Source organism: Falco cherrug, chromosome 4, assembly GCF_023634085.1.
Source record: "Falco cherrug isolate bFalChe1 chromosome 4, bFalChe1.pri, whole genome shotgun sequence".
NCBI classification, from domain to species: domain Eukaryota; kingdom Metazoa; phylum Chordata; class Aves; order Falconiformes; family Falconidae; genus Falco; species Falco cherrug.
In genome coordinates, this window is record NC_073700.1 from 93,262,597 (window position 1) to 93,286,936 (window position 24,340).

The 24,340-nt window shown below is 36.8% G+C and overlaps 1 protein-coding gene across 5 annotated transcripts in view; it reads left to right on the plus strand.

The window, feature by feature from the left end:
* BBS9 (Bardet-Biedl syndrome 9) overlaps positions 1-24,340 on the plus strand; it is a 311,238-nt gene that overhangs the window by 16,158 nt on the left and 270,740 nt on the right. For 4 of the 5 annotated variants that reach the window (XM_055707280.1, XM_014276303.3, XM_055707281.1 and 1 more), the window contains 2 exons: positions 17,942-18,116; positions 22,602-22,686. In XM_055707280.1, the coding sequence (XP_055563255.1) occupies positions 17,942-18,116; positions 22,602-22,686 (260 nt within the window). The remainder of the gene's footprint in view (positions 1-17,941; positions 18,117-22,601; positions 22,687-24,340) is intronic. The other variant, XM_055707283.1, reaches the window with a different exon arrangement.

Here is a 24,340-nt window from a genome sequence, read left to right on the forward strand (position 1 = left end):
ATGTGGTGCAGAGGCAGCTGCACTAGTTCTAAAAGAATGTGTATACTAGATGCAGCATGAGATGTCCTGGTTTAGAACTCTAGTTTATACCCTGGACAGCATCTTGCAAATGCTTTCTGTGAAGTGTCAAGATTTTTGAAGACTAGTAAATAAAGTAGTTTAAAATGTTCTACTGGGCTGGTAAACCTTAAGTGATGAAACTTCATTTGGCTGATTGAAAGTCACTGCTGATGGAAAGCTGCTGATGAATGAGTCATGTGTTTTGACATTGTTAAAAGAATGGAGTGAAACAAGTAAATTGGATATAGTGTTTTAGTTAAGAATACCTCTTCTTATTCTTTATGCATCAATGTGCCTCCAGTTCAGTTCTTAAGGCATAAATCTGATATTAATCTAGAAGTTGTAAAGTCTTATTAAGCAATACTCTACATATTATTTAATAATATTCTTTATATTGTTTGATCTTACTAAAGTTGCAATGTTATTGAAAACCAGTGAGAAGATTTTTTTTAGCTATGTAGTTGATTAGATTTTGAGCCAGTATTGTTGAATTTTATGATTGACATAATTTGATCATAGTTTTGTTCTACTCTTAAATTTTCTGTTTACAGTCCCACCAAAACCATGTAGGTCTAATTCTCTTAATTAAAATAGTGCTGAATTAGATCTGTTCCAGTAGTGCAGGAATTTTGGTTAATCAGTTTACCAGTGTTGACTTCAATTATATGAGACAATGGTAGTGAACTATCCTCATTCTTATAGGTGGGTAATCACTTAGAGATACTTGAGGTAATTATCAACTGCTTACTTAAGAACCTCATGAATCTGCATATTGGTACAGTAGAAGATGTGTAGGAAATCGGCATTAAGTGAAACTCATATTTGACTCAGGGCAAATAAGTTCATATTACTTCATAATTAAATTTCCTTGCTTTTTTCTAATGTGATGTTTAGATAGTGCTGAATTTATATTAATTTTGTACCTAAAAGATACAGAAATAAACTGTTCTGTGCCTTGACTTTCTCTTGTTCACATTGAGAGTATTTAGACATGGTGCATTGTCCTGCCCTTAGAAAAATTTGAGACACATTAATGAGGAAAATAACTCGTATTTCTACATTACCAGTTTATGTTGAATGGATTACAACTCAGCTAGCTTATAGCTGTTAGCCTAAGTCCTTCAACATCTTGAGAAAGAGTCAATATGCTACTTGTGCCTGACTGTTCTTAGAAAAGATTTACTGATGTGGAACCTGCTTATAAGAAATAGTGGTATTATGCTCTTATGTAGTAAAAGAAAAGTGCCCTTACTACTGCTTTGAAAAAGCATGCACATCAGGCCACAGTTTCACTCTTTGCCTTGTTTGCCTTGAATCAGATGTGACTTATGTTGGAGGAAAGTATATGCAATAAATTTCTGCTGAAAGGACATAAAGAATGGAGAAGTGCTTTGAAGTAAAAACAAAACCACTGTTACTTGAAACTTAGGTAGCTTTACAGATTATCACATAAATTTCCTGTGGTCAGTTGTGCATTAGATTGAATGGTGGGCAGGATAGTAGCTCATAAATGAACAAACAACAGAGCATAGAGTGAATATTAAAATTCTATGCTTTGAGCACTGGTGTATGAAGTGCAGGTTTCCTGAGCTACTGCCTGAAGTGCTTAGGAAATGTGTGAATGATAACATTCTGCAACAGGAGGATGACCTTTCTGAGGTGAGAGTTGGGTTTTGTGATTGTTTTCTAGGGTGTAAGTGGTACATTAAGATGGGTGTATGAACATTCTCAACATTTCCAGTTTTCTTTTTCAATTTATGTTATTAAGATTTTGTCTTCTACTTAAGAACTAAAGAAACAGCGTATTGATAGCTTACCAGTGGGGGACACAAGCTGTTGGTTTGCTCTTGAATAGAATGCTAAATTTATACAGTGACAGAGAGAAAGTGCAGTTTAAACACCTTGCTTAGTTGCTGAGTTATTTTTCGGTGTTGTTCATTTATAGGTATATGCATTTTATTTTTGCTGCAAAAGCAATATTACTATTTTGTGCTATTCCACAAAATATACTTGCATTATCTAATAGCTAAATAATCAGTGAATTCATCCTGGTTTTATATAACCTCTTCAAATGAGTTGGTAAAAGATTATAGAATTGTATCCTCCTAATAATGCACAGGGTTGGGAATTTTATTTTTTAATCTGAAACCTTAGTGCCTTAAATTGGCTTCCAGGATACTTCAGATTTATTTGAAGTTGTTCAATGGATACTGTACCAATAAAAGGAAATAATAAAACAATAGCAAAGAGAAGGAAAAAAGAAAATACAGCTTTGACATGAAAAAGTTACAAGCAAAAGAGTGTGAAAGTACCTTGAACCGATCTTTTTCTCAGTAAATGGGCTTGAATTCATTTTACTTTTATTATAGCACTGGCCTAGAGGCAAAGTGTGTTTGAGTGTTACAACAAAGAGGGTGCTATACGGAGGAATTTTTTTAATAATGAAATGCAACATATGTGTAAACCATGCAACCTTGTAACAGGAAACTTTGTAAGAAGGGTAGACTGTGCTTAACTTTTCCACAATTCTGCAAGAATGAATTTTATTAGGTGTTAGTCAGAAAAAAAATTATCAGCTGAGTTTTATGCTGTAAGGTTAAATGATTCTTATGACTATGTTTAAATACAGCAGCAGTATAAATTTGGAGTTTGATTTATTGGCTAGTTCTGTTAAGGAGTAGAATGTTTAACTGTTACCTTCCTGTGAAATTGCTTCTGGATAAGAACAGATTATTTGCAAGACTTGGGCTTCATGGCTTTCTTTTTTCATGGAATAAATCTGCTGATGACTACTTCTAAATGGTTTTGCACATAACTTTGGAAACCCATTAATGTTTTTCTTAAATAACTGAGTTAGATCCTCTTCTCTAAATTGAACATGTGAATGAAAAAATGATCAAGGAAAACGTTCTCTTGAACCTTTCACCATCCATTTCCTTTCACCTTCCTCAACATCTCTTAACAGTAATGAATAAGATTGTAGCCTAACTGGAGCAAAAACTCCCCTTGCCTTCAATGTGCCAGAACTTTGATTCAATTATAAGTTGCTAGATGTATCACTCAATCTGCATTTCATTTAAACAAAGCACTATAATTAAAATGAAGTAAAACCAATTACAGAAATATATAACTTTGGGAGCAATTGTGTAGTGTAAGTGAAAGACTTGTTTTTCAAAACTTTGATAGATTTTATGTGATACTTTTTCTAATTTATTTTGTTGAAGTATAGTACCCAAATGTTTGCAGTCATTGTGCACTGGTGGTATAAAGTGGTTTGTATCTTGCATGTGGGGTTATGGCTTCTGCTTTACTTCTGCCAAGAATCAGTGAGTGCCAAGCAGAACAGTAATTACCTCATATGTTTTTAATAGCACATGTATATTAATAATGACCCAATCTTGCATTTGTCTTTTTGGTGACACATTGTTGACTCATATTTAATTCATCATCCTAGTCTTAATCCCCAGATTCTTCTTCTTAGTGCTATTGCCTGCCATTCTCTGGTTTCCTGTGAGACAATTGTCTGAGATCATATCAGATGTTTTACCTAAGTATAGAGATGCTGTCTCTGAAGTTTAGAAATGCAGTATGTATTTCTAGTCTAGTAAGTAGTTTGGCATGATGAATCTTCTGTTACTTCAAACCTATGTATAGCTTTATTATTTACATATGTACTTTCTATTAAACGTTCCAGCATTTAATGTGGATGCATTTGTCTGACAGATTTGTTTGCTGCCCTATATTTTTTCATCCAAAAGAATGCAATTTTAGTTTCTATTTGGTCTCTTTAGTCTTCTCAGAGGGTCTTTCAGAAATGTGTGTATGTAGCTTTTGTTTAATTTTCTAGCATTCATCTGTAACTATTCAATTACAAAAAAGTGTCTGACCTATAGCAATTTATTTGAAAGGGCATCAAACTCTTGTTAGTTGCTTTACCTAGAGAGATGAAATGTATCTTGTACGGGTTATGATGCTTTCTACTAATAGTATTTTGGGTTATTAAGTTTGGTGTAAGTCATTTCTATTAGAAATCACTCTACTATGTCATTCAAGGGAGATTTTCTTGGAAATTTTAGGTAGTAGTGAGTAGGTCTGTGCGTGTCCTCTGAGCACAGAAAAGAATGCAAAGCAAAGATACAGTTTGCCTGTATCTAAAGTGAGAGGGAACAAACCACGAGAGGAAATAAAAATCAATGAAAATGTGATAAGGTAATCTTCAGATTCATAAGGAGAATTCTAACTTTGTGGTATCCAGTTGGTGCTAATTGTGGCCACAACTTGTTCTAGTCCTTGTTGATAGGCTTATTGTTGGGCAACTTGGACAGCTGTGCATATACAGATGAATAGGATTTTAAAAAGTGTCACCAAATAATTATAAATCCAAGACGCTGGAAAAAAAGAAAATTTTTGGTAGATTTCATTTTATATGGCATTCCTACACAAGAAAAGATGTTTTTACCTGGGTGGTAATGCAAGCTTTGGTCAATGGGATTTGCGCTCCCATTGATCACAGTTCTTGCCAAGTAGCAGAACTTCTGCCTACTGGAAGTTTAAGGACTGATGCTGTGCAATGGTGTAATTTCAAGTGGCAAAGTTTTATGGAAAACTGGAGAATTCTGAAGAGTTTGAAAAAGCAATCCAGCTTTTTAAAGTTTAGCAGACAAAAAAGAAAATTTTGAGTTACTGGATTCAAAATTCATTTTTAAAAAATAATTAATCTGTAACTTAACCATGCATTGCTGTGGTTGTCTGCTCTGTTGCCCCTTGTATAAGGTCAGATCAAACGAGTGTTCATAACGTAAAGAAATAATGCTGATTTTTGCATTTCTTTAACATGACTGAGTCTGATTATGATGATAGTTTAATAAAGATAAACATGAATAACCCCCTTAAATGTATTTGGTGTCTACAGTGAATAAAAAGGTCAAGGAAGGATTACAGCAGAAGTAAAATGTATGCAACTACACTTTAGTATGATGATTGATCGGAATGAAAATGTGTGCCATCTTGCTTACCTGTGAAAGTATGAAAATAATGTTTTGCAAGGTTAGTGGCAAAGTAATAAGATCATTTGAGTATTTGTAGTGTGCTTCCAACAGTCTTAAAATATGAGATAACAAATTGTTCCTGCTTAATAAATCTCTGGGGTCTTTCCTGAGATTGCCAAAAAGGAAACCAATAGGGATGGCTAGTTTTTTTGATAGAGACATAATGCACTGACTCATTTGATGACAGAGTAAGAGTTAGTCCTTTTTGTATGTTGGTTACTAGCCTAGGAAATATATAGACAAATGATCTGAATGTGAAAAGTGGCTGTATTTTATTGGTGTTTAGGAGGCTATTTATTTCTAATTTTAATAGGATGTTTCAAACCTCTTGAAGAGGTATAAATGTTCCAACTAAGTTTCTGTAAACTCCCAGTATTTCTTGTAAGCTTAGTTTGTTAAAAGTTCTTTTTAATGAGTTCTTTGGGTGTAACTTCAGTTATTCTGGAGAGTGCTCTTCAGCAGATTTTTAACAATTCTCTAGCCCAAAAAATCAGTAAAGAATGGAAGTGCTTTGGAATCATGAAGTTTCTTACTCTAGGGAGACTAGAAATGGACAAGTAGGCAAAAAGATGGTGAATTTCACTGGGTTTTAACAGTAGGGTTTTGTTATTTTGTTTGGTTAGAAGTTTGCAGATCTGTCTTAAATGGAATTTTAAAGATTGCATATTTATTGTATGGTGGTGTCTTAGGAGCCTACTTTTGAAAGTATCTAAAATACTGCAAAATAGGACCTATATTCAACTTCAGCTGGGCTCAATGAAAGGTCTGCTATTGATTTGTGATTCATTAAAAACATCTATGTGCCTTAAATATTCAGTCAAAGGCTATTGATTTGAAAGGACAACTGCTGACAGTACTTGTCTTGATTTCATTTTTATTTGTGGGAGATTTGCTAGTTCAGTAAGATGTTCTGTAATATTGTACAATAGGTATATAGCTTCATATGGGGGCAGCTTGATATTGGAAAGGTTCACAGACTAGAATTCCTCCTGCCTTTAAAAAACATGTATGCCGGTATGGTAATAACTCTATGAATGCAGGGGCTTCAAAGATTTCTGCAGTTGGCAGGGCTTGAAAGGTAGTTACTCAACAAGTTAAGGCAAGAAACAGAATTTTGGGAAGAATTCTTCGATTTCTTCATGAATTGTCATTATTCAGGCTATATCTATGCATATAGTCATGCTCCCGTGCACACTTAATACTCTTTTTCAAGAGAAAAAGAACTCATATTGTCTGTAATGCTGTATTGAAACAAGAACACAGTTGTGTGATACTGTTTCACAGCCTCCTGAACTTTTTTCCTGAGACTGTTTCTTGCACTAGATAGAAAAGTCCACTTTTAAATGTGGAAAAAATGCTTAATACGAAGGTTGTAATAAACAAATCTTAGTAATAGAATCTGTTTAGGAGAGGAGACTTTACCCCTCATGTCTAAGTGCAAAATACCGTGTTTCTTACAGTAGGAACTTTTGTGTGCTGGATGTTGCAGCTATGATACTATAGTGCATGTCAGTCTTTTGTGCTCCTTTGAACCATACTAGTGTTTTTCCTAAGGGTCCTTCCATCACCTCAGGTCAATATGAGGTTTAAAGGGATAATTCCCAGGTTGCATAATTTAACTATGCCATCTTCTCTGGTAAGAGTTGGATCAAGAATAAAGGAGTATATTACAGGTCTCTAGAGGATTGATTGTGTGAGTGAGAACTGATTTGCCTTTGGAGATACTTTAATAGTACAAGATTGCCTTTCCATCTAAAATCCTCATGGTTTGTGGCAGGCAGAAATCTGCAAGAGGTTAGGTAGAGAGAATACAGTAAGATGGCTGGAAGAGGCAAAAGGATTCTTTTTTTTTTTTTATGGCAGCTCTGATTGTAAGAAGCCTCCCTGGTCAAGACACAATAAAGCATGCAGAGTGGGCTGTTGCAAAGAGAGCATCTCTTGTGTTGGGACTTGTGAATATGCTTTACTGCGATACTTTAACATCCAGAAGGGATTAGAAAATAATTAAAGCTAACATCAGCAGAATAAGGATTTAGTGTTTTCCTTAAACACTTTCCTTAGTTTCTCTTAAAGTCCTATCCACTTCTATTTTTATCTCCTTCCTGTTAGAGTGATTTTTCAATTCCAGCAGCAAAACACTTAGTCTCAGTTGGAACGTGTATGCTTTGTGCATCGTTTGGGATGGGTACATGCATTAGCACAGAGTGATGCAGGGCATTTTTCCTTTTCCTCTTTATATGTGTTTAGGGTATTGTACTGCCTTGGTGGTGCTGTCAGACCCTCTGGCCTAGAATGAATGGCTGCAGCTGAAGTCCTGAACTTTGATCCCTCCTGTAGTAACGCAACGAGCAGCCACCAGACCACCAAGCTAGTTGATTCAGAGTTCTCTCTGAATGTACACTGACATGTGCTTCCTGCTTTGGGTTAGGGAAGTAACCTAAGACTTGCCTTTTACTAGGCGGACATTGTTTTAAGTACTGCCCGACATATTTTCAAATGGTTTTTCCATTAGTCAGAAGTGATTCCTGAAGTGCTTTTCTCACAGTTGACCCAGATCTGTTTTGCTTCAGGAGCTACACTCAGCAGCAAGTTGAATTTTCCAAAATGGGTTTGAACTGGAGGAGCTTTGTTCTCTATGCTGGGAGAAATATTTTGGGGCAAATTTCAATGGTGAAGGAAAACGTATTTGCTTATTTCAAGTCAGGACAATAATTTCTGTTCCACTGTGTGGGAATACAATTTGTGTACATAGCCTCACTGGTCAATGCACTGTGGATTTAACTTTTATCGTATTAGGAAAGCATTTCCTATGTATCATTAAAGGGCTCTTAGGTTCCTGAGCATCTTATAAATGCTAGTTTATCTTTTAGTTTTATTTCATTGATATTTTCTTTCACGCGGGGCTATTGACTGAAGCTTTTGATTACCCTTGAAGGCAGTAACGTTATTTCTGCCGACATCTCCCTAAAATCTGTAACTTTGTGGAGGTTTTTCTGATTTCTAATTTATCACATTTGATACTGTAGTTTTCCTTGCATGATTTCACATGATGCTCAGGCCTTGTGATTACATAATGTACTTATGAAAATTATTTGGTGCCAGAGAGGAGGCTCAGAGTAGAGGAAATCATTAACATGTGAGAAACTTGATCTCAAAATAGCTTTAATTAGAAGCTTATTTCAGAGCTACCACCTGCCTCTAATTTTGGCTTTGCATTAGCTCTAAAAATACGTTGTGGTTTAAAAGTGTGACGTAAATTTATTCATATCATGCTAGAATAACAAAACTACAAACAACAGTAGCTGGACTTGTGCTTAAAAGTAACACTTTCTGGCTGAAGGACATTCCTCTTGAGACACGAGCTGCTGAAACTATGCAGAGTACACTAAGTGATTCCATCTGATCTGCAGAAAACACTATGGTTTATATTTTCACTTTATAAATATGTCACTGGTAAAGCCAACTGGCTGCAATAAGCTTTTTTGAAATGGACATTTCTGGCTGTGTTTTTGGGAGATGCTTTTCTTAAAGTGAAACATAAAAACTCTGTTCACTACCAGACATTAAAAACAAATGGCCAAAGGAAATAAGTTCACCTATAAAAAGCTGGGAAATAAGATTTCATACACAATTTCATTCTCTTAAATTATGCTTTACATATGATAGCTTGGATAATAGGAGTTTGATGCAGTAGTTCAAGCTAGTTAAAATCCAAATTTGAAAGTTAGTGAGTAGAACAACACAAATATGATGAACAAAGTGGTAGGTATATTAAGAAGTGATGCTGTGCTTTTAAAGGCAAAAAGAGCCATTGCTAATTCAGTCTTGGGTTATTTATATTTGTTTCTTCAGACAGTATTGTTTAGTACTGCAATATGCTTGGAGATCATTGGAGTGCTCTAAAGGACTTGTCATATTATGTTATACTCAATCATATTACTACTGTTAAAATAGGAGATATTTTAACAATGTTACTTGTGTGTGCATACGTATGATAAATGTTAAAGATGAATGTTTGCATGTCTGATATGCTGTGTAGGTCCCTATATATTGTAGAAGGTGCTATAGTTTTTCTATTAATTTTCTATTCCTGTTGTAATGAAATTGCTAAGAATAAGATTGCTATTCATAATATACATGACAGCAGAAACTGTCACTACTTATTACTTAAGCAATAACACCTCAGCACTTCTACTGACCTTTACTTTTTTACTTGAATTGTGATATGTATAGTAAATTAACACTGCATATCAATTATATCTGGTATAGTGTTTGTCTTCAAATGTTATTAGAAGAATATAAAATAGCAACTAAGTTTTTTATTTTAGACAAGCTTAAACCCTGAAGTTTGTGGTCAGAATCTGTCTAAAAGATAGTTTTTTCACTACCATCAGTATAACCAGAAGTACCTGAAATTTAATACTATTACAAAATATCTAAGATTTCTGTGTTAGTAAGGGCATTCACTTGACAATTAAATGTCCTTTACTTTCAATCTTATCATATATCATGCAATATCTAGAACTTTTCAAAACAGTAGAATAGCAACATGGCAAAAATCTAAACATAGTTACTGTTGTAATTTTTTTGTGACCTAAATTATTTTATGCATAATTTTAGTTTTTTGGATTTTGCCCCCCTGGTTTTATCTATATCTTTCTAAGAAAGAAAAGATGAAAAATAGGAAGCCTTAAGAAACAAAGTACAAACGTGTTCTACCACTGTACCTTTAAAAAAAGTTTTTCAAGATGATATTTGTAATCTCTTTGTCTTCAGGTTTCAGGTACCAGGGAGTTCTATTGAAACTAGATATTGCAAGTTAAGGTTCTGGAAACAGGGCAGACTGCTGTGGATTTCTTCTGTAGTGCGCTGCTGTATGCATATTCATAGGAGACTGTGGAAAGTGTGGTGAAGATTCTCTATACTCAGACTTACAGGGTTGTATTCATGATAATGGTGTAAAATAGAAATAGAACTGAACAGTTAGCTAATGTTAAGTGTTGAGAGGGTTTTCAGTATACCTTTGAATACTGAATTTGAACATATGTGATTTTGAGGTAACAGATGTAGAATTACTGTTGTCACTTGGACAACTGGATTATAAAGCATTATTTTCTTGCAAGCCAAATAAAAATGTCACTAGTTATTTTCTAGTAGCCAATAACTGTACTTTAAGATAACTATTCCTGAGAGACTGTGGTGGCAACCAGTGGGCTACCACCTTTTACTAGTTATCAGTGTTTGTACAAGCTTCTCAGAGTACTTTTACTGGTTACTCATAATTTTATACAGCTGGCTAACTCATGTTTTTCTAGACTCTATCAACAGTGTGATAATAATGTCAGCAACTGTTGGGAAGTGGAAGCTGGGTATCATTAACATGGATGGCATACCAGTGCAAAACATCTTAAGTTTCTCTAATGGTTTCTACTGTTTGCTGATCAGGACTATGTAATAGGATTAAATCCTGTGACATTTCACAGCCTAGAGGAACAGATATCTACCATAGTGCCTTGAAGTAGATCAGAGATGAAAGATAGAATGCCTTTTTTGAATGACTTATCTGAATGATTCTTCTCTTGACATCGTCTAGTACAATCCCACTTCCCAGACAGGTTGAGCTAGAAGTTGCCCAGGATTGTGTTCAGTGTTGTTTTCAATATGTCTATGGAAGAACACTCCGCAACCATTCTGAACAATGGGTTCCAGTGTTTGATGACCTTCACAGTAAAAAAAAAAAATATCTTTTTTTATGTTCAGATAAATTTCATATAAGTTTGTTCCTGTTGACCTTTGTCCTGTGACTGGGTGCCATAGAGAAGAGTCCATCTCCCCCTTATTTGTTCTGTCTCATTAGGTATTTATGCATATTGGTGAGATTCCCCCTGAGCCATGTCTTCCCCAGGCTGAACAGCCCTACCTCTCTAGCTTCTCATCTGAAAGATGCACCAGTTTCTTAATAATCTTTGTGGCCCTTGCTGCAGAACATCCCTAGATTTTATTTTTTTTTTTTGTACTGGGGAGCTCAGAACTGGATCCAGTACTCTGGATGTGACCTCATCAATGCTTAGGGGAAGGATTTCTTCCTTTAGCTTCCTAGTGACACTTTCCTGATGCAGCCTGGGATATGGTATATTTCATCCAGGAGGACCCCATGTCTTTCTCTGCAGAGCTGTTTTACATCTGGTTGGCTCCCAGTGTGTACTGATGCCTGGGGTTATTCCTTCCTTGGGCAGGACTTTGCATTTCCCTTTGAACTTCATGACATTCCTGTCTGCCTACTTCTTCAGGCTGTTGAGACCCCTCTGAATGGCAGCACATCTCCTGACCCTGGCAGTTTAATCAGTCATCAGTCCACCTCATTGTCCACTTAGGTAGCCTGGACTTCATCAACTTATGTATGGGGATGCTATGGGAGGCAGCACCTAAAGTCAAGGTAAAGGGCATCGACTGCCATCCACAAAGCCAGTCATTTCTTTGTAGAAAGCAGTTAGGTTGGTTAAGTGTGTGACTACCTTTGTAGATCCATGCTGACTACTTCTGACTAACTTCTTGTCCTTCACGTGTCTGGAAATGGTTCCCATGAACTTTAGCTCCTTCACTACCTTCCCAGGGTCTGAGATGAGGTTGACTTGCCTGTTCCCTGGATCTTCCTTATTGCCTTTCTTGAAGATAGTGATGTTTGCTTTCTTCTAGTCTTTAGGAACTTCTTCTGATTGCTTCTGAACCTCCTAGATTTCTTGTGCCCTGCTGTTGTCCTTTTTACAGATATCAGGGTGGTTCAAGTCCCCCATGAGGACCAGAGTCACCAAATATTAGGCTTCTGCCAGTTGTCTGAAGAGTGCCTTGTCTACATCTTCCTGATAAGGTGACTTGTGGCAGACCCTCACATTGGTCTTCTCAATAATCCTGACTCGTAAGCTCTTGACCGGCTCATCACCTGTCCCCAGGCAGAACTCTGTGTGTTTAGGTGCTCCCTTGCTAAAAAGGGCAACTCCTCATCACCATCCTGCCCTGCCCTTCCTAAAGGGCCTAGATGCATTCATCTTAGCGTTCCAGTCCTGTAAGCTAGCCCACTATGTGTGATCCCGATGAGGTCATAATTTTGTAACTGCACACAGACTTTCAGTTCTTCCCATTTTTCCCCATACTATGTGCATTACTGTACAGGCGTTTCAGGGAGGCACTCAAAAAGGCCATGAGAGCTTTCTCCACAAGCCTGCTGTTCCATGAGCACTTCCTTACTTGGATTCCTGTGCTTGAAATGATTCCACTTCAGCCCTGTTTTGTTGGTTGCTATGTCCCTTTGGTTCACGTTGTCGCAGCACCTTTTGCTTGCTTATCCCATTTACCACTTCCTCACTTGATTGTTGTAAAATCTCTCCCTCCCCTGTAATTCCTAGTTTAAAGTTAGTCTTACTGAGTTGGCAAGCCTGTTGGCAAAGATACTTTTGCTGGATTTAGTCAGAGGATCCTGTCTCTTCCAAACAGCTGCCTGTCCTCAAAGAGGGTCACATGGTCATAAACCAAACCCCTGCTGCACATACCTGCTGTGCAACCAGTTGTTGGCTCACACGATACACCCAGTCTTCCTCATGCCTTTCCCCTTCCTCAACAGGATCAAGGAGGAAAACCACCTGGGCCCTCATGGCCTTAAGCATCACCCACAGGGTCATGTCATACTTGATACTTTCCAGGTCACTCCTGGCAGGTGCAAAGTTAGTATGGAGTTATTTACGTGGGGTAATGATTCACTTATCTGAAACATTTTTAAAATTACAAATTTGGGTTCTCCTATCAGCTTAACAGCCATCGGATAAGTAGCAGACCTGGCTTGGGAGTGGGGAGGAACTGTGTGACCTGAGCAAGGGGAGCTGGAGGCCCACAGGGAAGAAGGTGAGCAGTATTGCTCCTGCCAGCAGTAGCAAGGCATTGAATTGGTTTTGCTCATTTGTCTACTCACAACCTTAGTTTGCTTCAAGTGATACTCTTCGAACTTATAGCTGCTACAATTCTTTTCTGCATACATTGTTTTTTCTTTTTTTTAATTTACAGTAGTATTAGTTGATAGTGTAGGATGGTCAGAATTTTAGGAACGTTAATATTAAAAATTTCAAATTTGCACGTTCATCTTGGTTTTTTAAATTGAAACATATAAGGTGCTTATCTATAGATCACTCACTAATTTCTGAATCGTGTGTTAGTAAAGTCATTGCAGTGTTCTTGGCTAGTACTTCAGAGATTCAGTATAAGCAGCAAACCAAATGTTCATTCTGAATATGATCAGTAGTTGCTGTAACCTCTAGATACCACATATTTCAGGTACAGGATGTCAGCTACAAGTTATGAATAACTCAGTCCTGGAATCTTTCCTGTGAAGAATATTTAAGAGGGTGCATGATTCTTAAAGGCCTAATAAAGCTGCTTTATTCAAATAATTTCAGAGGAAATTATGCACATTTAAAAGGTGTGTATATATATGCATATCTAATGTGTTTGTGTATTGTAGAATGTTTTTAATTTTATAAACAATAAATTCTAAGACTGAACAGAAGCCCTAGACCCTGCTTTATAATTTAGAAAGTCTGTATAGAAAATCCTAGGAAAATTATAGTTCTCAAAGAATTTGTCTGTTTAGAAAGTGCTTTTGGAGATCTATGTCAAACCCATAATTCTCTCAAATTATTGCATTTAGTCACAGGAAACATTTCTTCATTGACTTTTGCAGTCAAGACAGGTAAAAAGTTTACACTTCCTAGCAGGTTGCATGAATTTATTAAATCTGCACATAGAAGAGGAAACATTTAAAATGTTTCAAGTTTCTAATCTAGTGGTATAAACTTCAGAACATTATAGATTAAACTTTTGAGACTTAAAGCATTGTTGTGGTTTACCCCAGCTGGCAACTCGGCACAGCACAGCTGCTCATTCACCCCCCTTCAGTGGGATGGGGGAGGGAACCGGAAGGGTAAAAGAGAGAAAATTCATGGGATGAGATAAAGAACTTAATAGGTAAAGCAAAAGCTGTGTGTCCAAAAAAAGCACAGTGAGGAATTAATTCACTGCTTCCCATGGGCAGGCAGGTGTTTAGCCATCCCCAGGAAACCTGGGCTCCATCATGCATAATGGTTACTTGGAAAGACAAATGCTGTAACTCTGAATATCCCCCCTTCCTCCTTACCTCCAGCTTTATATGCTGAGCAAGTCATCATGATGGCATGTAATGAGGTGCCTCCAGCATGGCCTCATGCACAGCCACTGATGCTTCAAGATGTACCTGCTGCAGCAGGGACTTACTTATCTACAGCCACAGGTGCTTTGAAGTGTACCTTTTCCAGAGTGGGCTTATCCTTGGGCCACAGTCCCTTCAGAGGCATACCTGCTGCAGTGCAGACATAACCATGGCCACAGACACTTTGAGGCGTACCTGCTGCAGCATGGACTTACTCACGGCCACAGGGACTTTGGAGTATCCTGCTCCTGCATGAACTCATCCACAGGTCAAAGTCCCTTTGACTTGAATTCACACTGGAGTTCCAGCCTGTCCAGCACAGCAGCACAGAAACAGTGGCCATTCCCTGGCTGTCTGCCAGCCCAGGCACATCGCCGTTGCTGTTATCAGAATGCTCCTGGGCACAGCACAGTGAGATGATAAGCAGTGCAGCAAACAGCCACTAACAAGTACAAGGGTGTAACACAGTGAGGCAAGCCCATGCCCATGGCAAGCACAGAAGTGTCAATTAATAGCTGAACAGCAAAACCAGCTATAAATTTGATCTAGCATGTTCCGTTCCAATCTGTTATCTCTAACCCTTTGAGTTCCATGTTGAGTACCAAAAAGGACTGTTAGTGGTTTCACCCGGCAGGCAGCTAAATACCACACAGCCATTTGCTTGCTCCCCCCTCCACAGTGGTACGGAGGAGAGAATCGGAAGAAAAAAATAAAATCTATGGGTTGAGATGAAGAGTTTAAAAGGACAGAAAGTGATGGGATAATAATAATAACAAGAACAACATCAATGAGAAAAGAATTAGTATAGACAAAAGAAGTGATGCGCAATGCAGTTGCTCGCCACCTGCTGACCAGTGTCCAGGCAGTTCCCAAGCAATGGCCCCCAGCCGGCTTTCCCCCTAGTTTATATACTGAGCATGATGTCATATGGTATGGAATATCCCTTTGGCCACTTTGGGTCAGCTATCCTGGCTGTGTCTCTTCACTTCAAATGTCCCCCACTTCCTCCTCCTCCCAGCTTTATGTGCTGAACTTCACAAAAAAATAACTTTCCTTGGGGCTTCCACCAGCTTCTCCAGGACTGGTTGCATCACTGCACTGAGTGCCTTGTGGCACCCATCTCCACCACTCTGGATTTGGGGATCTGAACCCAATTCCCTTTTGATCAGCTGACAAACTAGAACAATCATCAAATTGTATTTGCCAGTGACAAGTGGTTACTAGTTTAATGAGCTGCTATAAAGATGATCTATTTAAATTTTCTCACTTGCAGTAGTAGTAAAAACCCAAAGATATGTTGGTTTGACTTCAGTATCACGCAAAATCTCAGTCTGGCCACTTTTGAACAGTACTTTAATGATTTCCACATTGAATTGCTTTTCTATAACGTGGTAGTTTATAAGTACAGATTCTGACATTTTTTAGTTTAGGAAGATGAGTTTTTCTTGTTCCTCAGTGAAGTTTCTATTTGAAGCCACCCAGGATTCTTGATTAGTGGGGTACTTCTCTCATGTTTAGTAAAGAATAAGAGATTTGCCTAATGTTGAATAAAATTATTTTCTATATTTTATTTAATTAGTCATTTGGAAATGCTATTACTACCTTGCTAAAGCAAAATATAAGTGATATTATCAGTTAATGTTAACCTTCAAAATGTATGCACTTCAGGAGTTTTCAAACACACAAACCCAACAAAATTCCACTAAATAAGAATGACCTATAAGGCTTTCAGAAAAGGCATATGTAGGACATAAGGGAAGAAACAGGTGTTGTGATTATATGCTTGAAATACCATCAGTGTTCCTGAAATTACACTGTTGAAATTGTTTTGTAGTTTTGTTTATGTAATCATTGATGTGAGGGCTTGAAGTATTTGGACTTTTTCAGCAGAGACTGAAAGATTCAGCTTTGCCTCTACCAGATGCACAGCATGAATTACACTGTCAAATGTCCTTCCTGTCAAATGGTTGATCTTTGCAATAGGGTTTGTAGTAGTAAACACTTACATGTACTGAATTATAGAAGTATGGGAGACCTTGATTTTTAGAAAATGGGAAAATCTGAAGAAGGGATGGAGGAGGACAAGCAGAAGGGACCCAGCTGCTTTACTTGCTTTTTGTTTTTTCTGTTCTTAGTTTAAGCCAGGGGTCCTCAAACTACTGCCTGCAGGCCGGATACAGCCCCCCAGGGTCCTCAATCCAGCCCCCGGTATTTACAAACACACCCCACCCCCCCACCCCCCCACCCCCCCTGCCGGGGGTTGTAGGGGAAACCAAGCAGCCTGTGATGGCTGCCTGCCACTTCATCCGCGTGCTGGCCCCCTGTTTAAAAAGTTTGAGGACCCCTGGCCTAAACTAAATTTTTCTCCTTTTTAATCACAAGGACAAGTAACATGATGTACTGCTGACCTATTACACTGCTATTTATTTTTAAGTGTCTATGAAGAATCATAGTGGAGATGAGCAATGTTTTGCACTGTACATCATATTTGTTGCTTTTTCAGATACTGAATATCTGTTTGACCTTTGTTACCTTTATCTAAGTGTAAGAAAGAAGTTTTAGTCTATTTTTGGTTTGCTTTGCCTTCCTGTATTAAAAAATGATTCTTAAAGGATTAAGGAATGGAGCTTAGTGAATAGACAAATTTGTTTGGGTCCTCCATACATAAATTCCTGAAAGACAATGGAGTATTTTGATGGAGGTGAATAGACATTTTGAATTACAAGTATTTCATGTTGTGCTTGCAAGATAGGGGCTTATCTCTGAATTCAAGCAAGATGCTTCTGTCAGCTTCAGAAGGTTTTAGTATTGCTGGTATAGCTCTCTTTGAATGTATGAAAAACATTTGTTTGAACTGTTACCCTTGCATATGAAATGCAAACTGCATAATCAGCTTCTGATCTCAGAAGTCTTCCAAATGAGACTTTGAATTTAGATTGGTGTATTTGAGGCATGACAAGTCATGTCTGGAGGCTGCTGAATAATGGACAAAGCTTGAATTAATTTGCTCCAAGCTTATTTTTTTTAGTCTTGTTGGTAACATGGAGTAGGTCTGTTTTGTTTTTTCTTTCCTTGAAGACAGAAAATGTGAATGTAAAACTTGGAAAAATTACTGTTGTATTATTTTCACAATACATATTTGTAGGGCTTTGTTATGTTGCTTAAGTGGGCTTGAAAGAGTAGAATAGGTTATTTTTAAACCACAGTTCTTATGACTGCTTGCAGGGTATGGAGGCATTTAAGAACCAGGATAATTTGGGGTTTCAGGAGTATTGAAACATGTCTTTAAACTGAAATTGTAAAAGTTATATCTTTTGGAATTTTGGTTTGAAATAAAATATCTAACATTTTGTTTGCTCTTAATATATTCTGAATGTTTTTCCCCCAAAAATCTAGGCTGTTTATTTTAGTAAGCTTTTATTGAGTTTAGGATATTTAATGTTCTTCCTCACAGCACTCATGTAAATTAAATTAATCTTATTTATATTTTTGTTAGGATTACTTATGAGTACAATTCTGATTTGCTAACAATTTCAGGATTAAAACTATATAAATATCATTACTTTGTTTCCTTTGTATTTCTTTCTTTTGCTTTCCTTAGGTCGAGATTTGATATGCATACAGTCCATGGATGGGATGCTCATGCTGTTTGAACAGGAAAGCTATGCTTTTGGCCGTTTTTTACCTGGTTTTCTTCTGCCTGGTCCCTTGACTTACAGCTCTCGGACAGATTCTTTCATTACAGTGTCTTCTTGTCGACAGGTTGAGAGTTACAAGTATGTATTCACATTCAGTAATTATAGCATATTTTGGTGCTGTCATTTAGTATGTAAACAAATTAAAAGTGATCATGTCTTATTTTTATTGCCTTTACCAATATTGTATCCAGAAGCAGGTGATAGGTAGCTGCAGGAAAGAAGAAAAATAAAATATTGTATGTTGTTGAATGATTACTGTCTCTGTACGGTCACATAAGAAAGCAAACTCTGTGTCCTGAGGACTTTACGGTCCTATTTTATTTGTATAAATGTGTTAAGTTTACTAGTTTATCAAGATGTACCATGTTGACCTGCAAATGCTAGGTTTTTTCCAGCTTCAGTTCAGTCTAGTCTGTCCTTTCAGTGTTGTCTGTGCTATACTGCTTGAGCGAAATCTTCCTTCCAGTTGTTTCAATGGGATTTTTATTTTGATGCGAAGAGGTGTTAATCTGATGAATCTACTCAGTTTTCAGAAGAGATTAGAGCCAGGGCTTTGGCCTGGTTATAGGATCCTCTCAAAGACATGAGCACTGGGGGGGGAGAGATGGAATCCACCTGATAAAATGGCAGAGGGGGACTGTTAATCTTGTTGACTGCTAAGCTGAGGGATAGGTGCTAAATCCAGCATGTAAGTGTTGATATAGGGTGTAAAGGTCAAGTGCACAAAGGGGGATGCTTTCATAGTACCTCAGATGAAGTGGAATGAGTCAGGGCCCATATTAAGTGCATATTTACAAACACCTACAGCCTTGACAACAAAGAGGAAGAGCTAGAAGTTGTGTGTGCACTTAGAGATGTGACAGGGTAGCTTGCATGACCAAGGTGCTGTAATTGATGACTCCAGACTCTTCAGGAAGAAAAGACATAAAGGGGAGGATTTGTGTTCACCATGTAGGAGCAGCTTGAATACTGAACCACCATGTTGAGAGTTTATCAAGATTCCATCTGTTCAGAATCAGATGGATGCTTGAGGAAGGGGATGTTGCGGTGGATGTCTGTATGAAGCCACCTTTAAACAAGAAGTCCTGATTGCAGGCCCTTGTTCTCATGGAGGGATAATGTCTGCTGGGAGGGCAACGTAATGGACTTGAGCAATGTGGAAGGTTTCTGAGGTGTATTAGGAAAAACTTTTTTGATGTAGGTGCTAGACAGCCTGGGTAAGGAAGGTGCCTAGAGCTCAGCAAGAAATTTTGAGGAGTAATAGCATCTGCTGTTGAGTGTTGCAGACACTGGCTGCAGTGACTGTGAAATTATGTAGATTAAGATGCTAAATGAAGTGAAGAAGATAAGCAGTGGACTAAAGCCTGTAGATTTCAAGAGAACAGACTTGGGCTTGTTCAAGGAACTGGTAGGCAGGATCCTGTGAGAGGCTGCCTTGAAGGGCAAAAGGGCTCCGGAGAGCTGGTGAATCTTCATGGATAACATTCTCAAAGACCAAGAATGATCCATTTCTGTATTCAGGAAAATAAGAAGTAGCAGAAAGCAGCTTGACTGAATAGGTAGCTTCTGACTGAGTTCAAATGGAAAAAAAGAAACGTGTGAGATGGAAGTTAACATGGACTAAGGAGGAATATAAAACATCATGTGGGCATGCAGGTGATAGGATTGAGAAGGTATAAGCTTGGTTAAAACTTCTACTGGCAGAGGATCTGAAGAACAAGGACTTCCACAGGTACCTCAGGTGTAAAAGGTGTATCCAGGAAATTGACCCATTACTGAACACTGGGAAACTTTAACCAAGGTCTGAAAAGACCAAGGAACTTAATACTTGTTTTGCTTCATCCTTTCTCCATTAAAACTGACAAGGTCTGCTCTTTGGCTTTTTGAATCTCTGTGCCTAGCAGTAAATTGGGGTGGGGGTGTTGTGGTGTTTGGGACAGAACTACTGCCTGTGGCAAAAAAAAAAGAATCGAAAAATGGATGAAAAGTGGCAGAGCTGTCAGGCTTACAGAGTAGTAGCTGTCCACAGTTCAAACTAGCAGCCATAGATAAGTGTGGTTTCTCAGGAGCTGATACTGGAGCCAGTATTTCTGTAACATCTTAATCCTAGACAACAGGGCAGAATTTATCTCCTGAAATTCAAGGGTGATGCCAAATTGTAGGAAGTGGCTACATTCAGAGGAATCTCATCAAGCTGGAGGAATGGGCTGGCAAGTACCTTAAGGATTTTTTCAGAGATAATCATATTAAATGAAATAATAATGCCACATTTTATACACCATGCCTTGGCAATCTACTCTGGGAAACATTAATCTGACGCAATGCTTTGTCACGCTACACTATCACTGAATTTCTCAAGCAATACCCTTTTTTTTTATTATGCTGCTTAACCTTGATCAAATGGTTTTTAGATTCTGCATATTGCACGAGTGGATTATAGACGTGTATTTTTTTTCTTGATACAGGAGAAGATGTATGTGTTGCAAGTAAAAGGAATTTAATAGAAAATTCATATTTCCCCTAAGAAATAAATTAGAATATAGTTTATTAATATTGGTAAGGAATAAAGAAGTATTTTTTCTTTAAAATGAATATCTAATGTGTTTTTAATATGTTTAGATTCTTGACTTTTACAACAGATTTGACTAAATTTTTTCCGCAGTCTGTCACTGATTCCCAAGTGTGCTGTCTTTATTGTAGAAAGGGGTAGTTTTTTAAAAGAGTTCTTCACTTGCTTATTGGCAGCAAGTGTTAAGACACTGTAGTACTAATCTCTAGTGTGTGTCTGAACTATTAGGACATTAGAATAAGTTAAATAATCCTTCTAAAGTAAAGGAAATAGACATGCTAAGGAGAGAAGTTATTTTTATAGCGTTAAACATTTTTTTCTTGTTATAGTACATGAAAAATATAGCAGTCCTATTTAGTTTCTGTAGCAGAACAGATTGCCAATTTTCAAATTATCTGTCTTCCTATAGCTCATACAGACCAATGCCTTCGTTTGAAAGCAGTATTTCCTGTGCGATTCTGAATTCTTTCAAGATTGAAAAGCAAAATGCCTCTTATTTAAATGATTGTATACTTGATGTGATAGGTGAATTGAAAGTGTGTGTTTTTCATCTGTGGCTTGAGTTTTTTTGTGATGAAAGACTTGTACGCTGGTAGTTGGTACCTAAACAGCAACATATATTGCTATTCAACAGGAGTTTAGTTTGAAAACTGTGTATCAGTCCCTGATTAGTTAATAAAATGATAATGTGCTGGACAAGACTATCAATAAAATATGGTAAAAAGACAAAAATTTATTAGGTCAGATTCTGCAACTTTTTAATAAATGTGTTAAACTGAAAAAGGGAAGTAGATATGTTCATATAGAGGATATTTAAAGACATAATAATTTTACTAGAAGCAGCTTAATTAGTATTCTTAATTAGGTTATAGCATTCACCATAAGCAATTAAATGTCTTACTCCAAATACATAGTTTACTTCTCTAAGTTAAATAATTTTTAGAAACTAAAATCCTTCAGTAGCAATCACCACAATGTGAGGTGAGGACTGCTGGTGTCATAATTTTAAATCTGTAACTTTGACATTATACAAACCCACATACTTTTATTTGTTAGACTTGAGTTGGAAGATTCAGAGTTGTGTTGGTTTGAGCTTAGGAGCTGATGACACCTCATGACTTCCAGAATTGAATGCTATCTTTTGGATAAGGTTTTTGGATTTATTTGTTGTTTGTTTCATTTTTGTAGGAAACATCAGTATTTTACATGTTACCTAGTGTGAATACATGAAAACAGGGTAGTTTGGTAAGTTAGGACACCAGCACAAATTCAGAAAAGAAATAGTTAGAGGAGTCAATGAGGACACAGGTGGAACTTTGATGATTGCATAGGTATAAATGGGGACGGATGGACATGCAGAGCTTTTATGGCAGTTGACATCTTTTGTTCTAATGTCTTCATTACAAATTTTTCTTAGTATGGTTGGTTGGCAATTACAAAATAATAAAAAACCCCTCAAACCTACAAACCTCCCATCTTTTGCTAGATAAGCCACCTACTGGTGCCAGTTTACTGTTATCTCTTGGATTGGAAACACTTAACAGATGTGCTTGTAAGTGTAACTATTTGATATAGCAAATTGTATTTTAGGGTGGTTTAGGAGTTTTTTTTAAAGCTTAATAAGAGAAAAAAGGTTTATTTTTTTATTGGAATCCTAATTTCATAATTTGAAAATATATTGGTTTTTTGATTCTTTGTGATCTAGATTTCTATCTTCTAATATATTTAGCTGTTGACTTTGTTTTAACACCAGATAAAATCTGAATATAAATGTTTGTTTTAATTTCTACCTTTACATTTTTGCTGTTACCCTACAGTGATATTTATCTTAAAAATCTTTGCTGATGATAGATGTGTGGCAGCAGACTTTCTAATAGTTTTTTTTCTGTGTATGTATACTCATACTATGATAATTATATTTTTCACTTAATGTAAGAGTATTAACTACAAATATAATACTTTATTTTTAAAAGTTTTTAAACTTCCTGTAACAGATACCAAGTGCTGGCATTTGCGACAGATGCTGATGAAAGACAAGAAACAGAACAGCAAAAACTTAGTTCTGGAAAAAGACTTGCGGTAAAACCTGTTTGTTTTACATAACATGTATGGTACGCTGGATACATGTTAGAAAGACCAACGCTAAGTTAAGAGTGGAAACATTGTCTGCTGACAAAGGACCTGATCCAATTGCCATCAAACACAATGGAAAGACTCCAGTAGATTTCTATTAAGATTTTTTTGGGCCTCGGTTGTTTAAGTTTGGGCCTTAAAACTCACTTTTTTTCTAAGGAGAAAAAACACCCCAACACCTGTGTACTGGAAATAACCATTTCTAAGGCAGTCTTCGTACTACAGAAACTGTAGTAAAATAGATAAATAGGTACATCTGAAATGCTCGTGTTTTTAATTTAAGTATATTTGTGACTTTGTACCGGACTCACAAAATTAACCTCATTGTAACTGGGAAATCCTTTGCACTTAGAGAAAACTCACCAGTGAAAAATGTTTCCATAAACAGTCAGTATCTTGGACTCCTTTTGTCAGAAATGTGTGGATTTAATGGTCTTCAGGAGGTGTCTGTGACTGAGTTGTGTAATATTTCAGCTGCCTCCTATTAAGAGCAAGAGCATTTCATTCTCTGTGGTTCTGCAGCAGAACTGCTTGTCTGCTAAATATGCTGTGTAAAATGCTAGATTCAGCATATTTCAGGTATGACAGTAAAAGACTGGGAGAGCATCTTGCTTCCATTGGCTAATTGTAGAATTTCTCAAACTGTAAGTCAGAATCCTACATCTTGAATTAGGAGAAGACATAGTTTTTAATAAGAACTTTGGAAGCTTCATCAGATATGCTGCAAATTAAATACATTTTTAAAATCTAAAATGAGAAGCATACATGAAGACAAATTTAATAAACCTGGGGTTTTTTCCCTTTGAATTTTAAGATGGCACTTCCAGCTTCAGATATCAGATATGCTAGTATGTTTACTAATGTGTTCTATGTTCTTTAATCAAAATGATAGTTGCTGTTCATATAGGAAGTGCTGATGGTTGACCTCTGATATTTTTTAACTTCAGAAATTCTGGATTTCTGTTTAACCAGCTTGGCAGAAGTCAAAAACAATTTTTACATGTGTGAATTTGTTGAAATTTCTCAGAGGAGCTGAAGTAAGAAAATTATGAAATGTATCAGTAAGCAGTAGTATCGTTTAAAGATGTAAAGTTACAGGCAAGGCAGGGTTTGTAAGTAGTTGTTTATTAAATCAATGTATATGGTTGGAAAAGTAGACAAGCTATGATATACACAAACATTCTTCAGACTGAAGGGTGTACATTAGTGACTACAAGCATGAATATTGGCTTACACACCTAAAACTTTGTCTATTTTTCCATTTACATGCATTTGTAGAATAATTTGTCACCTTTTGCTGTCTAACCTTGCCCTTAATAACTAAGGGCGCGTACAGAAGCAGATTTAAATTATTCTAATACTCTGTTCTTGGATTTAATTGTTAAAGTATAAAGCATTTTCATTTTGCATGGGGTATGTATTAAAAAATTTAAATATACTTAAGTGAACTGCATAGCCGTCAATTCATGACTATTTTAAAAAGAGGATTTTTTTCTGCTTTACTTACAATAAGGAAAGTTACTGTCTTCAAAATAAGAGGATGTCTCCTTCAAAAAAAGACCTTGATTTTGCTTTATCTACGTTAATGATATTCATTTAA